General features: G+C 39.6%; 1 protein-coding gene across 4 annotated transcripts in view; it reads right to left on the bottom strand.

Annotated features, from left to right (window-relative positions):
* Positions 1–292: 292 nt before the first annotated feature.
* Positions 293–13,496, bottom strand: part of SLC12A4 (solute carrier family 12 member 4) — a 50,426-nt gene continuing 37,222 nt past the window's right edge. For 2 of the 4 annotated variants that reach the window (XM_074158071.1, XM_074158073.1), the window contains exons 12-25: positions 12,488–12,662; positions 12,017–12,135; positions 11,348–11,446; positions 10,950–11,069; positions 10,124–10,228; positions 8,974–9,142; positions 7,688–7,883; positions 6,795–6,964; positions 6,483–6,614; positions 6,278–6,385; positions 5,313–5,497; positions 4,515–4,529; positions 2,450–2,583; positions 294–1,461 (exon numbers count right to left, since the gene is read on the bottom strand). In XM_074158071.1, the coding sequence (XP_074014172.1) occupies positions 1,370–1,461; positions 2,450–2,583; positions 4,515–4,529; positions 5,313–5,497; positions 6,278–6,385; positions 6,483–6,614; positions 6,795–6,964; positions 7,688–7,883; positions 8,974–9,142; positions 10,124–10,228; positions 10,950–11,069; positions 11,348–11,446; positions 12,017–12,135; positions 12,488–12,662 (1,819 nt within the window). In that variant the 3' untranslated portion in view covers positions 294–1,369. Of the gene's footprint in view, positions 1,462–2,449; positions 2,584–4,514; positions 4,530–5,312; positions 5,498–6,277; positions 6,386–6,482; positions 6,615–6,794; positions 6,965–7,687; positions 7,884–8,973; positions 9,143–10,123; positions 10,229–10,949; positions 11,070–11,347; positions 11,447–12,016; positions 12,136–12,487; positions 12,663–13,496 lie in introns of all 4 variants that reach the window. The other 2 variants (XM_074158072.1, XM_074158074.1) reach the window with 2 other exon arrangements.

Raw genomic sequence — 13,496 nt, 5'->3', positions numbered from 1 at the left:
ATCCCTCCAGGGATGGTGCCTCAACCCCTTCCCTGGGCAGCCCATTCCAAGGCTTAATAACCCTTTCCGTGTCAAAATTGTTCCTAATATCCAATCTGAACCTCCTCTGGTGCAACTTGAGGCCATTTCCTCTTGTCCCATCGCCTGTTCCTTGGGAGAAGAGACCGACCTCCCCCGGCTACACCCTCCTTTCAGGGAGTTGTGGACAGCGAGAAGGTCTCCCCTCAGCCTCCTTTTCTCCAGGCTGAACACCCCCAGCTCTTCACCGTAGCGCACAGAACAGAGAATAGGTTGAAAGTGTATGCAACATTTTATTGAAAAAATACGAATGTTCTGTACATAAAGTACAACTCAATGGGCTTGATAAAATCTCCAGAGACTTATTGGTTAATATAGGTCTTCTTTTCTTCTTTTTCCTCTAAGGGCATAAAGCATACAATGAAGCAGCAGGTCCCCTGTACTTGTGCAAGTGCAATCCCATGGCTGTGCGTGCAGCATAGCACCTGGCTCTACAGACGGGACTCCAACATGCTCAATGTACTTTGATGGATGGTCTGCAAGAAATTTAAAGCATGGAAACACTGCACAGGACTGGTCCTTCAATCCGCTGATGATTCAAAATTTATTGTGAGATCTCTGTTACCCTAAACAGTCTGCACCTGCGTATCCAATATTTCTGACAAATAAATACAAAAATAAATAGGGATCTGGCCTCACAGAACCTCAAGTCTCAGAAGCAACACAATTTGTAGCAAGCTACATACATAATTTTAACTATATCAACATAATTTATTTAAATCTCTATCAATAAATGTATTAAAAGTATAAATTCTTATCCAATACTGAAAGTTTAGTTCTGGAAATAAACCCAGAAAAACAAAGCTTTTCCAGTCCTCTCTTACAATTTAGTGTGCTCTTAGAAAATGCTTTATAGCTGAACTTCAGCAGAAACTAGCTGCTATATAATGTAATTCTATTCCCCAAACCTAATATAAAAAGCTTTTAAAATCTTTTTACAGTAACTGGCTTTCATGTCCTAACTTTACATACAGTTACTAAAAATACTGCACAGAGCAGTGCTGACTAAAAATAGGTTTAGTGTTAAACTACATGCACAAATGCTGGAGTACCAAAGCAGAAACTGAATAATGTGGCAGCTTCACAATTAACTTATGTTGCTAATTGGATGGTGTAACAGTACTGCAATCCCAAAAGATATGTATGTTGCAAATGGAAAGACAATGAATAGGACTGGATGAGGAGAAAGTTAGGCAAAAAAACCTTTTCTTTTTTCTTCTCCGTTTAGAACTGGAATGTCCGTTATCGCCATGAAGGTAAATGCAGAGCAGCGTTAGAAGCTTGTACTAAGTCAGGAGTAAATCGTGATGACTTCTCGGCCGCCTCCTCTAACAAGTAATACTCTCTCCAGACCCTCCGTCAAGACTTCAAGAAACTCCATATCTGTTTCAGCAAAGTCAAGGACAAAAGAAGTTATCGAACCCAAAATACATGGCGATTATTAGGTTTACGTGGCGAGGTTTTGGTAGCGGGGAGGCTGCAGGGGCATCCTCTGCGAGACGAGGCCAGCGGCTGCCCCCATGTTTGACAGAGCCAGTTTCAGATGGCTCCAAAAATGAACGTGCCCATCCTCACCCATAACCTCAAGTTTAAAATCTCTCCTGGGCTGTAGTAGCTGTGGTTGAAACCCCCTTATGCCAAAAGGAATGTTTTTATCCTTTCTTTGGCCAGCACACTGTTATGAAACAGCCGTTACAAGTACTACTGCCTAGATTTAGAAGAAAACAATCGCTTGGTCTGTGATTTCTGACATACATTTTTTGGCACAGGCCAGTGAAAGGCTGGCTAATTTAATGGTGCAAACCAAGGCTGAAGAGAAGCTGTGGACAGAGAACTGCGGTGCCAGCCGGCTCACCCGATCGCAGCCCTCAGCTCTGGCCTTGCTTAGAGGCATGGTGCAGGTGTCCCTCCAAGTGCCTAAATACTGGGGGGTTTGAATTTTAATTGCGCTTAGAGCTAAGTTCCCATGCTCTGATGTGTGAGCTACGCCCGAAATACAGCCTCTCCTTCAGGACCTCCTGCTCCCTCGAGTTCAGCCACAGGCCTGGCTGCTGTGAATGCTTTCTTAAACATCTGCTACATCCACTATTGAGAATTAAATTAAATAAATTTAATTACATTTAACAAATAAATAAATTAAATCAAGTAAGAATTTAGACAAGACTGATTTCAAACCTACAAGGCTTCCAGAGCAACCAGTGGCAACTTAAAGTAAAAGCAATTACTACATACGTGCCACCAGCCCGTGCCTTCCACTCAGTGGACCCTTTGTCACATATTACAGCTTGACAGCGTTTGTGACAAAATGAATTCAGAAGCACAGATTAAAGGAAGATCTTCAACGTGGACCAGGCCTTGCCTGGAAGGATACAGTTTTCATCACCATCAGTATTCTTTGGAGGACCAGGCATGTTGAGAAGAACAAGTCTGGCATCATGGGATCTATTTACAATAACTTCATTTAGCTTCACTGCTGTGTGCATTCTTCGGACATTAGACTGGTTCCTGTAAAAGAAGCACATTCAGACTCACTGTTAGAAACGCGCCTCTGAAAACTGAATGATTAAAAAGGCCCTTAAATCGTATCTTAAATCTCCTAAATGCCCTGTTTAAATGTCAACTCGAACACGCAGTAAAACTTTCCAAACTTAATGATGAAGATACAAAAGAGATTTCACAGAGCTCTTCAGGTACTGCTAGTCCATCAGTTTTAAGAACCCTGGAGTCAAGTCTCCAGTTTATGAAGTTACATTGCTCTTCAAGAAGCGTATTTTATAAAGATGATTTACAGTCTTGCATAACAAGTTAAAACACATTTGCAGAAAGGGAACACACTCTTCAACCGTGGGCACTTGTGACTGCAGAGCCTTCCCTCCTGGCAGCCCTCTCCAGATGCCCTCACTGGGTGGCAGCACACACCACGCACCTCCCCGCACTCAGTACTGGAAAACTCTTTCTCAGAGACCCGCTGGAACCCAGGAGGAGCCTGGCACCATCGCGCTCAGTCCATACTTCTGTGAGTGCACTTGTCTTTCTGCGCTGAACAGCAGTTGACATCTCCAGAGAGCCTGGTTTCCTACAGGTTCGTAGGCTGGAACACACCCTACAGATGGCTGGATGTGTGTCTGCTTATGGGGCTTTCTGGTGTATAATAAGGATTTTAGCCTTTCCTTCAGTCGGACACTAATCGTTCTCTCTGCCTGGCTATTTACAAGAAACAATTATGACCCAAGTATCTTTAAAAATCTCAATCATGCTTTCAAATTTGAGTAGCCCCTTAGTTTCAAAGTTGTGACAGAGAAGGGAGCAGATGCAGCATGATCTCATAAGCCTCTGCTCCTTAAGAATCCAGGCTAAAAGAGGTAGCAGGATTAATTATTCAGAATATATCATCACAAAATAACACCAATTCATGCAGGAACAGAACTGAAGAGTATTCTTTGGGGATTTTGAGCCAGGGAATTTTTCGTTATTTTGGTAACGTAAAAGGAAAAACAATACAGAAACAGATTTATCAAAGGGAGAACACATTTGTGGCTGAGGATTTCCACTTGTGTTTTTTTCCATTTTAATATATTTTTTAAAAAAGTTTTGGTAGAAACAAATCAAATATGAATCCATACTTTTTTTAATTCTGCTTTACATATTATGAGTGAAAGTCTTTAGTAACCTTGCTGCTCTTCTGAATATTTATGTTTGCAAAGAAATCTTTTAGATAGACAGCAAATAGAAGATGCAATGGTAAGAATAATGTTTATTACACTGACAGCACAATTTACGCACTTTGGATTACCTCTCTGTTATTTCATGTTATTATTTAACTTGGAGCAAGGACATCCTCTGTCTTCACCACCTCAGCTTCCGAAAGCTCAGGGACAACAGAGAGGCCAGATTATGTTTACAGGAAGCGAGGAAGAAACCAGCACCAGAAACAATATACTGTTATTAACGACGTATAGTTTTGGAAAAGGAATTGAAAACTAAAGGTTTGGTATTCTCTAAAGTGACATTTAAAATTGGCATCTCCCCAGTGATTTGAAGGTGTAGGCTATAAGAAAAGGTTTGTTCAGTGTCCAGAAACTGCCAGAAATAACATCACAGCAGTGTTGTGGAACGAGAGCTTCCCTAAATGAGTAATGTTTCCCACTTCTTGCATCATACTCTTCTTAAGAAAATAGGTTCAGACCTGTAATTGTTTTCTATCCTGACTTAGTTCTTGTCAGGATGACTCTCATAGTTTGTTACGTGCTATTTATAATGCTATTTGGCTTAAGTGGTTAATCCTGGTCCCTTTAAAACATTGCTAAGACTCCTCAACTCTTAACTCCTTTTCTTTTCTTCCATAATTACATGTAGTTTTCCTGCTTTTAGTTGAGAAAATGATGCCTTCCCTCTCAATCATCTTAATGTACTTCTAAGTTAAACATCAAACTTACAAGTTTTCCCACTCTCTGAAAGCATGGAAGAGGAAAAAGTACAGGTAGTTAACACCAAATTCATCAGTTTCTACAGTATACCAATTATGTATGATTCATCCTAAACTAGATTGGAATTCTCACTGATTTATTAGAAAGAAAAACCTGGACCTTTGCTATGTATGCAAAGCTGTCTGAGTGAACACTTTGGGTACGATGTCGTACATCAGAGAGGTCACAGGAGATTCACACATAAAACGTGTGAATCAAAGCCACAAATTTGAGCTTTACTTCCAGCTATTCAAGGGGCACACACGTGGTCAGACTAACGCTGCTGTTACATGTCTGTGCTCCTTCAACAGCAAGTCTGTCTTGGAGGGGTTTATCACACACGTACTCTATTCACAGTCATTCAAAACCATCTCCACAGCTTCTTCCTTGCTGTGTTAAACATCTGCACTACACACTAGATAGTGAAATTATCAGCCTTTTTTTAAAATTCTGATTAGATCAGTGAAATTATCAGTCTGGTTTTTAATTGTGTGTTTTGTTGGGGTATTTGGGAGACAGGAGGAAAGTTATAATAGGATTTAACAGCTCCAATTTAGAATTTGACTATCCTGGGTAAAATATTGAGGGACATGTGCCACATTTAATTCATTAGAGATTTCTCAGGAGGCTCACTGCTGTCTTTTCAGTAGTTGGGTCTCAATGTTTATTGTGCAAGCCTAAACCAAGGATTAGGAGACAAAAGATAATAAAATCACAGCACATTTAGAGTTTCAGAAGGTTCAAGCTGTTGACTCTGACAAGACTCACGGCTTAATGCTGATGAGATCTCTAAAGCTTCCCACAGCACTGCCTCGGTTTCGCTTCTCAGCATCACATTTCTCTTTTGTCCAGGTCATCTGGATGTTCTCAGGAACTGGATCCCCCTCATCTTCTTCATCTGAATAGAGGCTCTCCAGACGTGCTACTGAATGTCTGTCCTTTACCAGCTGAGCCTAGAGGGCACATGAATGACTAGGTGAGCTCAGAGACTTTATTTTACATTCTTTGGTTCTGTTTAAGCAACAGAAGATTTTTTGTTCCATTGTATCCTTTATTTTGTATGGTCAATTTAGCATTTGGGAAAATTCTGATACCAGGCATCTGCCCTAGCTAATAATCTTACACACCAAACTGACTTCAAACAGTTTTGATGGGTGTAAGCTGTGCAGAATTTGGACTAACAGAGGCTTGTATCTACACAAGAAAAAAAAAAAAAAAAAAGACAGTCTAGCTCACATCGTGACACGGCCTGAAACAATGGACAGGTCTGACTCAAGATTGACAAAAAAAACATTGGACAAACACATGCAGAAAAATTAGATCATCTGCACCATTCATAGCTACATGACCTAACAGTCCAAACTGGAATGAAATCTTCAGTAGGAAAACAGGATATACTATAAATTGAGACAAACTCCGGATGTTCCATATAAAGCAAAACCAAGGTCAAGAAAGGGTTGAGACTTAGATCCTCAAGTCATCCAGTATCATTTACATCACAAAGGGGAACACATAAATCATTTCTACAGCGTATATACTGCCATCGTTTTCTCCCAAAACAATTTCTAGCATTCGATGACTACACAGAGTTTTGCAAAACAAAAAAGCTACACTGAAGTATTTCCTTAAATCTTTAGAACATAGGAGTTAAATTTAAGCAGCAGCTATATAAAACACTACACTTGTGTCATCCACCTCAGGAGCCCACAGCAAATCAACCACAAATGACATACCTCCCTTTCCCTCTCTGTTTTTGTCAGCCTCATTTGCCTCAGCATCTGAGACCTCTGCTCCATCATAAGAGTTCTCTCATAAGTATATGCTGAGATATCACTGTTGTGCTAGAGAAATAAGAAAAAAATATTGTGCTTGTAATCAAGTCATAACCAAATCCCACCATTTGCATCATAAAGTGAAAAACGGGCTCAAATCCCTTACCATTTCTACCACTTCTACCTCTGCCTCTATTCGGAGTTGATAGAGGAAAGTAGCCAAGTCCTTCTTCATCTGGATGCTGTTATCATCCATCTGAGCTACAGTAAAAATTCTCATTTTGCATTTTCTCCAAACCTGGTGAGGGAACACAAACTCTTAGTATTTGAGTGAGTAATACTTTGTTGTATAAAACAGAGACTTATCAATATATCCATTCTCATTTACCAATACAGGCTCTGCTACCAGACCTTGTGTCTTTAAACTAACACACACCAAAGTAGTTGGGTGACAAACAATCTTTGGCTAGCTCCTTACTTTGTGCTGTTTGAGAAGAAACGGAAGCAACATCAACATGCCTCCATCATGCACAATCCACCACACATCAATGTTGCCTTCATTGTAACGCTCATGGTTGCTGGGGTAGAAAGACACATTTTTGGGAACCAGCAGAGCCAGGTGGGCTGCCGTTGTGCAGCGAACAGTACCTGCCCAAAAGGGGAAGAACAGACGGTTACTTCCAATTCTGCAAGAGTGATCTATGGGTTTAAAAAAATAAAAAAAGATAATAAAAAAAAGTTACTCACTAAGCAAGTGTCAGCAAACCATAAAAGTCATTGCTTACAGAAAGCATGTAGAGCAAAGCTTGCATAGACAGGTCAGACCAGATGACAAAGCTAGGGTAAAGCAGACTTATAGGAACACAAGCCCTATTTCATGTTTGAAATAAAGCAGCCATCTTCAGAGGTAAGCATGAGGAGAAAGCATCTGCTCTGTTCTAATTTGACTGTGTTAAGTGTCTGGATCATAGGAGAAGGAGAGGGATGAAGGCAAGGAGAGCTCCAGTAGTGAAGGGAGATGGGTAGGTTAGGACCAGTGAAGAGACAGAGATTATCTTGGAAACAAATTACAGTTTGCCATAAAAACAGTATCTCTCAAGTCCGTATTTTTTTAACCATTCATTAGACAGATTAATTTTAGTTGCTAGATTAATCTTTGAATGTCTTTCATAGGTCTTTTGCCTGCAAGAAGTGGTATTCAAACATAGAGCAGTTTTATGGAAACTATCTACCTCACAATTAATACTAGAAAAAAAAGACTAAAAATCAAAACCAATCACACAAGGATTCTGTTAAAATCCCCTGTGTGTACCATATGTGTAATAAACATCTGGTCACAGTGTTTGATCCCACAGGACCTTTAAAGCTCACCTATAAATGTCTTCCATGACCTTGGATCTTCACTTTGTCTCCAGCCATATGGCCATCCCAAAACCACAGTGTTATGTTTCATGCCACCGAGTCCACAGGACTGGATCAAGTGGGCGATTCCTTCTCGAACTTTATTGGCTACAACTACTTGACAAAATCCTTTCACTTTCTCAATGTCCATCATATTCTTAATAGTCTGCAAGACAGACAAGGAAAAACCTCACAACCAAAAGGAATTCTCTATCATGTTATTACAGCATAAATTCCTGGTTTGCACATCCACAGGTAAAACACATCTTAAAGCAAAGTTCTGTTCTCATGCATTCTTTAACAAAATAGAGAGAAAACACCCACTAACTGCATGTAATACTTGGAAGGAAACGCACATAGTTCCCTTCCAAACATAATTATTTCTAACAGATTAAGACAAAGGTTATTTGGTTTGTGCTTAATCTCTTATTCATAGTAGTAGTTAGTGATTATCTGTGTTACTATCTCGCTTTCCATTTTCTAATCCTAAAACACTCACCTTTTTAAACCTGAGGTTAATTAACTTCATTCAGATTTCCAGTTTGAGATTTCTATGTAATATGCTTTGTCATTATATTCAGTTTACAAATATAAGCAGCAAACCCTCACACTCCTATCAGGAATACCACACTCTTATTTGTTTAAAAACTAAACAAACTTGGTCAACATATAAGCCTACAAATTCATTTTCCCTTTATAACAGTTTTCCTGTTTATAAGCGTCCAGGGAAGAAAAGCACTGATGTGCTGGTACCATACAGATGTAAACGATGGGCTAGGATGTCATGTTTACACAGTGAGGAAGATGAAATGATTTATTAACAAGTTTTCAGGACCACCCTTCAACGCTTTTTGTAATAAATTTATCACCACACTGAAAGAGACACCGCACGTTTGCCACGTTTGTAACAATTGACAGTTATTGAAATGTTTCTTGGTATGTTCAGAAAACGGAATAGTCCTCTTCCCTCCATTACTCAGCACACATGAACTTCCACAGCAACCACTGCGTATCAATGAAGACAGTGTTACGCAGTAAGGCTGTTTACACAAGTTGCAAGCATTTGTCACCTTATATTCCCAAAGCCACAACTGGCAGCTGAAACACGTTTGCAAGCCCTTTACTGGAGAGCTGTAGCCCTGTATTTCCCAGAAGCTTTATGGATATGCTTTTTTTCCCCATGTACGATTATGAAACTTCTAAGTTACCTGCCCACTCAGCCCTTTGTACTTTAGGCATTTGTTTAAGACACTGACCTGTTCAGCAGCCTGGGCTTCTCCGTAAGTTTCTAAGAAATTCCCTTGGATCACTGATCCTATGATAGTCAAACCTTTGCCAGCTTTTAGCTGGGAGGCAAACGTTAACAATCTAGGGTATTTTACATGCAGATCTTCATCAAGTTTCAGAAGCACCAGCAACTGAGGTCTGGAGAAAATAAAAAAGGGAATGTATTTTTTATTAACAAAAACACTTATAAAAACTGCCTCTCTCATCATTTTAATTGTGCTTGAATATTATCTCTTTTTGTATCTCACACATTAGAAGGGTTTTAATGAATACCTTATTTCCCTTGCATCAAAGCAGATTTGAAGCATTGAGGGAATTCTGCTACTGCATTCTTTTGTTCATGTACTTACCTGAAGAGGCCTGAGTAACTGTTTTATTTACATAGTTGATTTTCAAGGCTCTTTTAAGTACTATTAGAGCACACACTGTGTTTATACTGTAAGGCTGGCCTTCCAGATCTATCTGGATACTTGTGCCAAACAGTTGGCAAACACGAATATTTTCATCTAAACACAGATTCCACCTGCTTTCTGCCCCTTAAGAAATTGCTACACATCAATTAAGTTATTTTCTCTCTTGCACTATGGTTGAGCAAGTATAAAAAGATTTATAAAAGTCTCCTCTTTGGTATATTCCTAGTCTTCTTGTTCAGAGCCTAGGAGTTGTGCAATGCATAACCGAGAGGAGGGTTCTTTCTCACTTAATCTGTCTTCAACACACAAAGCCAGAGGGAGATATGTTGGCCGCTATTCCGTTTTTTTAATCCTAGAATGATAGCAGCGACTTCTTCGTGCCACCAGTGGAAATTAGCATGGGCCTAGGGACCTCTCTACTCAGAGATCTCCAAGGTCCCCCACGTTCCACTTCTGAATTCACCGATTCAGAGGTCAATTAAAGATCCAAAGGACACAAAAGGTCTGTGCGTACAAGGTCCACACAGTAGTGCTCGGGCAGCGACAGAGCACCTTACTGCAGACTCAACACTTCCTTTCTTTTTTTAATATTCTAGGCATTTAAATTAATTCATAGACCAAGAGCATCTTGTTTGGAGTCCAGTTTCATTCCTTAAGTGCAAGTAGAAAATCATGACAGTGCATTTCATTAGCCAAAAGGGAGTACCTCCAGTTCTTTGTGTGTGGAGGGCCCTCCTCCAGTCTGAGTAAGGCATATCGTGCTGCGCTGAGTGAAAGACCTCGGATACCATCACCCCATTCCTTCTCTGCACTGTGAAGAACACACAATTTACCCAACATATGGTTTAATGAGCATTTAATTGCACACTTACAGTCATGCTATAGAGAAATCATTACCCTACAACAAACTTAATAATGTGATAGATAGGAGGCATCACACGCATATTTATCATTTGTCAATGTATGTATGTGACACTTACCATGTATCACGTGAGAGAAATGCAAATGTCTCAGTCACATGTACACCACACCACCACCATTCTGCTTTTAATTTGTAATCAACACTCCACTACAGGGAATGCTTCCCAAGCATAAACAAATATCAAGTATTTCAATACCTGATTTGTTAAAATTAAGTTACACAGCCCGACTCCATCAGATATTAACAGTCCCAGGCCCTGACCTGCAGATTCAGCTTTTCCAGGCCTGTCTTAGACAGCCTTTTGCACCAGATCAACTGCAATGAGGTGGCTGCCTTCACCTATTCTGGCCTGAAGCAATGATGTGACAGACAGGACAGATCCCAACCAGGGTTTCTGCTCCCTGTGACTCTCAACTTTCACCAAACACCTTTAGAGGCCTAACAACAAAACTCTTCATGGGCTTTTTAGCGCTGACTCAGTAATACAATGAAAAGAACATTAACTAGTAACGGAAGCCCTTAATCCCAACTCTGAACAGGTCCTTCTAGAGATAATTCAAACACTAGACCCAATCTCCTTCCTACTCTTGTCTATCCAGTTAATACTTACCCTTGGTATTCAATATACTTGTAAATCATGCCGGCAATAAGCATAGCTACCAAAGCGTAATACCAAGATGAAATGAACATCAGCGCAAGGCAAATGCTCATGCCTAAAAACGAGAGGGCCCTGCAACAAAAAGCAAAGATATCAGTGAGTAGTGGGGTAGAAAAAGCTTAAAAACAAGTCAATTATTCTCTTGTTCTTTTTTCTTTAGATTGTCTACTCTGAAAGGGCAGTGAAAGTAAAGCTGAAACCCTTGTGCCATTAAATACCTGGGTCTGGTTCTGAGCACTACATCGATGTGCTCTTGTCTAGAGCTGACATCCAGAGAAATAAAAGATGCCCACCTAAAACCCACGCTGTACATGACAGACGAGGTGCTGAGCATGATGGCTTTTGCTTACCAGTGATAGTATTTAAATCGGGGCCGCCAGTTTGGAGTTCTAAGAAGTGTTTGTACTGCACATGCCAGATTAACAAAGAGGTAACACATCAGGAAAAACCTGCAGAAAAAAAGAGCAAAACCTTTTAGCACACACCTTTTTCAATTCTGACACATATTATAATCATACTAATAATTTACAGTCACGTCCTGGTTTGAGATGGAACAGAACAGTAAAATTACTGAAAAGAAAATTGGTTCTGTTCCACCTCAAACCAGGACAAGTCAAATACAGCTGCCCTGTCACATGCGCCCATCCCTCTGATTTTCATTAGCCTGAACTATCAATATAAAGTAGATCGAACACTTTTTTTTTAATTGGCTCAAGTTAGATCTATCCACAACATCATCTTTGTTCTGAGATTAAAATAACATTTTCCCAAACAAAACAATATACTAAAAACATGTTTATTCATGGAATACTCCAGAGCAGAAACAAAAAGATTTATATGCAGAGCCCAAAGTCAGAGAATTCATAGGAATAATAAAAGGGGAACTCAGGCTCCAGTAATTTTCTTTTGCTGATTTAAGATACGGTTCCGAAAGACAATCAAATTAGCAAAACTCAAAAGAATATTGCCACTTTCTCTGCCACCCCCCCTCCCCAAATAGCAACAACCCTGGTTCTTACATTGACAGAATTGGAGCCACCATGTCAAGGGAAGCAATAAGGATCCCCAGCTCAGCAATTAATGCTGTTAACAGAAGAGCCCATGTTGGTTCACCATTCGCTTTTCCATGACCAAAAATCTGAAGAAATAGAAATATTAAGCATACTTTCCAAGGATTTAATAAAGTTATAATGAAAAAAAAAAAAACCACCCCCAAAACAACTTTTTAAAAAACAATAGTGATTTTCCACTGAATTAGATGTTAGACTTCATAAAATTACCACACAGGTGTATTCAAACCCCTTTAAAAATATTCCTGGATTTTAACAGAAGAAAACAGCATTAAAATCAAAAATATTTACCTTCACTTCAGTGCTGGGCAAACTAGAGAAAATAAATCTGATTTCCAAGAGCATGAAGTCAAATACCTGGTTAGTTACTATGTAGAGAAAGCCTTTTTTTTTTTTTTTTTTTTTTAAACATCTCCTTACCCAGAGGAAGGGAATGATGTTGTCCTTGGCTATGGCCTGCAGCAGCCGGGGGGCTCCGGTCAGGCTCTGTAGACCTGCCCCACAGGTAGAGAAGAAGGACCCTATCACGATGACCCAGGGCGAGGGCCATGACAGGGTGCCCACCACAAGGTTCTTGTTCACTGCATCACCGAACCTGCAGAGAGGAACAGTCATATGGACAGGAGTGTTTTGATGCTCACATTTACTTTTCTCGATTTGTTTTAAGATGTCATTGAAATATTAAATATTATATATTTTCTTGATTAGGAAATACTGGAAGTAACGAACAATCTGAATTACTTTTAATACACAGATAAGAAGTGTCTGCAGCCTGATTTCTACAATTTGAAAACTTGCTTTCGATTATATATTATAAAACTCTTATGTTATTAGCACAACATTATTTTCTACTTTCACCTGGAAAGATGTAGTTCTTAACACAAAAAAAGTTTAATGTTTAAAACACCCATCAGAATCCACATCAGACATCCCTACAGAAGACTTTGGAGTTTTTTTTGTTTGTTGGCTGGTTTAGTTTGTTGGGTTGGGGTCTTTTTTCCAGACAATAATATTCACTTCATTGCTTTTCCACTGGAAAACATGAGGGAATTTTTCAGAAAAAGCACTTGTAGACTCTAGTAATGGGAATGCTGTTATTTAGTTTACAGACAGAAATGTCTGATAACTAATAATCTGAGGGCAGAGATAACCACACACCAAACTTAGTGTAATTTTGCCAACCTCAGTAATTAACAAAAAGAGGATAACAAACAAGGAAAGAAAGTGAGGAACAGAAAAAAAACCAAAAAAAACCACCCATGAATTTTTGTTGGTTTGCATCTTGCTTCTCTAGGGAAGAGAAAGAAAAAGGAAAAATCTAGTTTACTGTTAGGGATCTGATCTTTGAACGAGTACCCCTGGAAACTGAAAAAGGTACGTCAACACAAGACAAAATAGGTCTGGGGCAGGGCAGGGGGGAATTAAGACA

Source organism: Numenius arquata, chromosome 13, assembly GCF_964106895.1.
Source record: "Numenius arquata chromosome 13, bNumArq3.hap1.1, whole genome shotgun sequence".
NCBI classification, from domain to species: Eukaryota; Metazoa; Chordata; class Aves; order Charadriiformes; family Scolopacidae; genus Numenius; species Numenius arquata.
The sequence above is the reverse complement of the archived record's forward strand: the minus strand, read 5'-3'. Positions and strand labels throughout refer to the sequence as shown.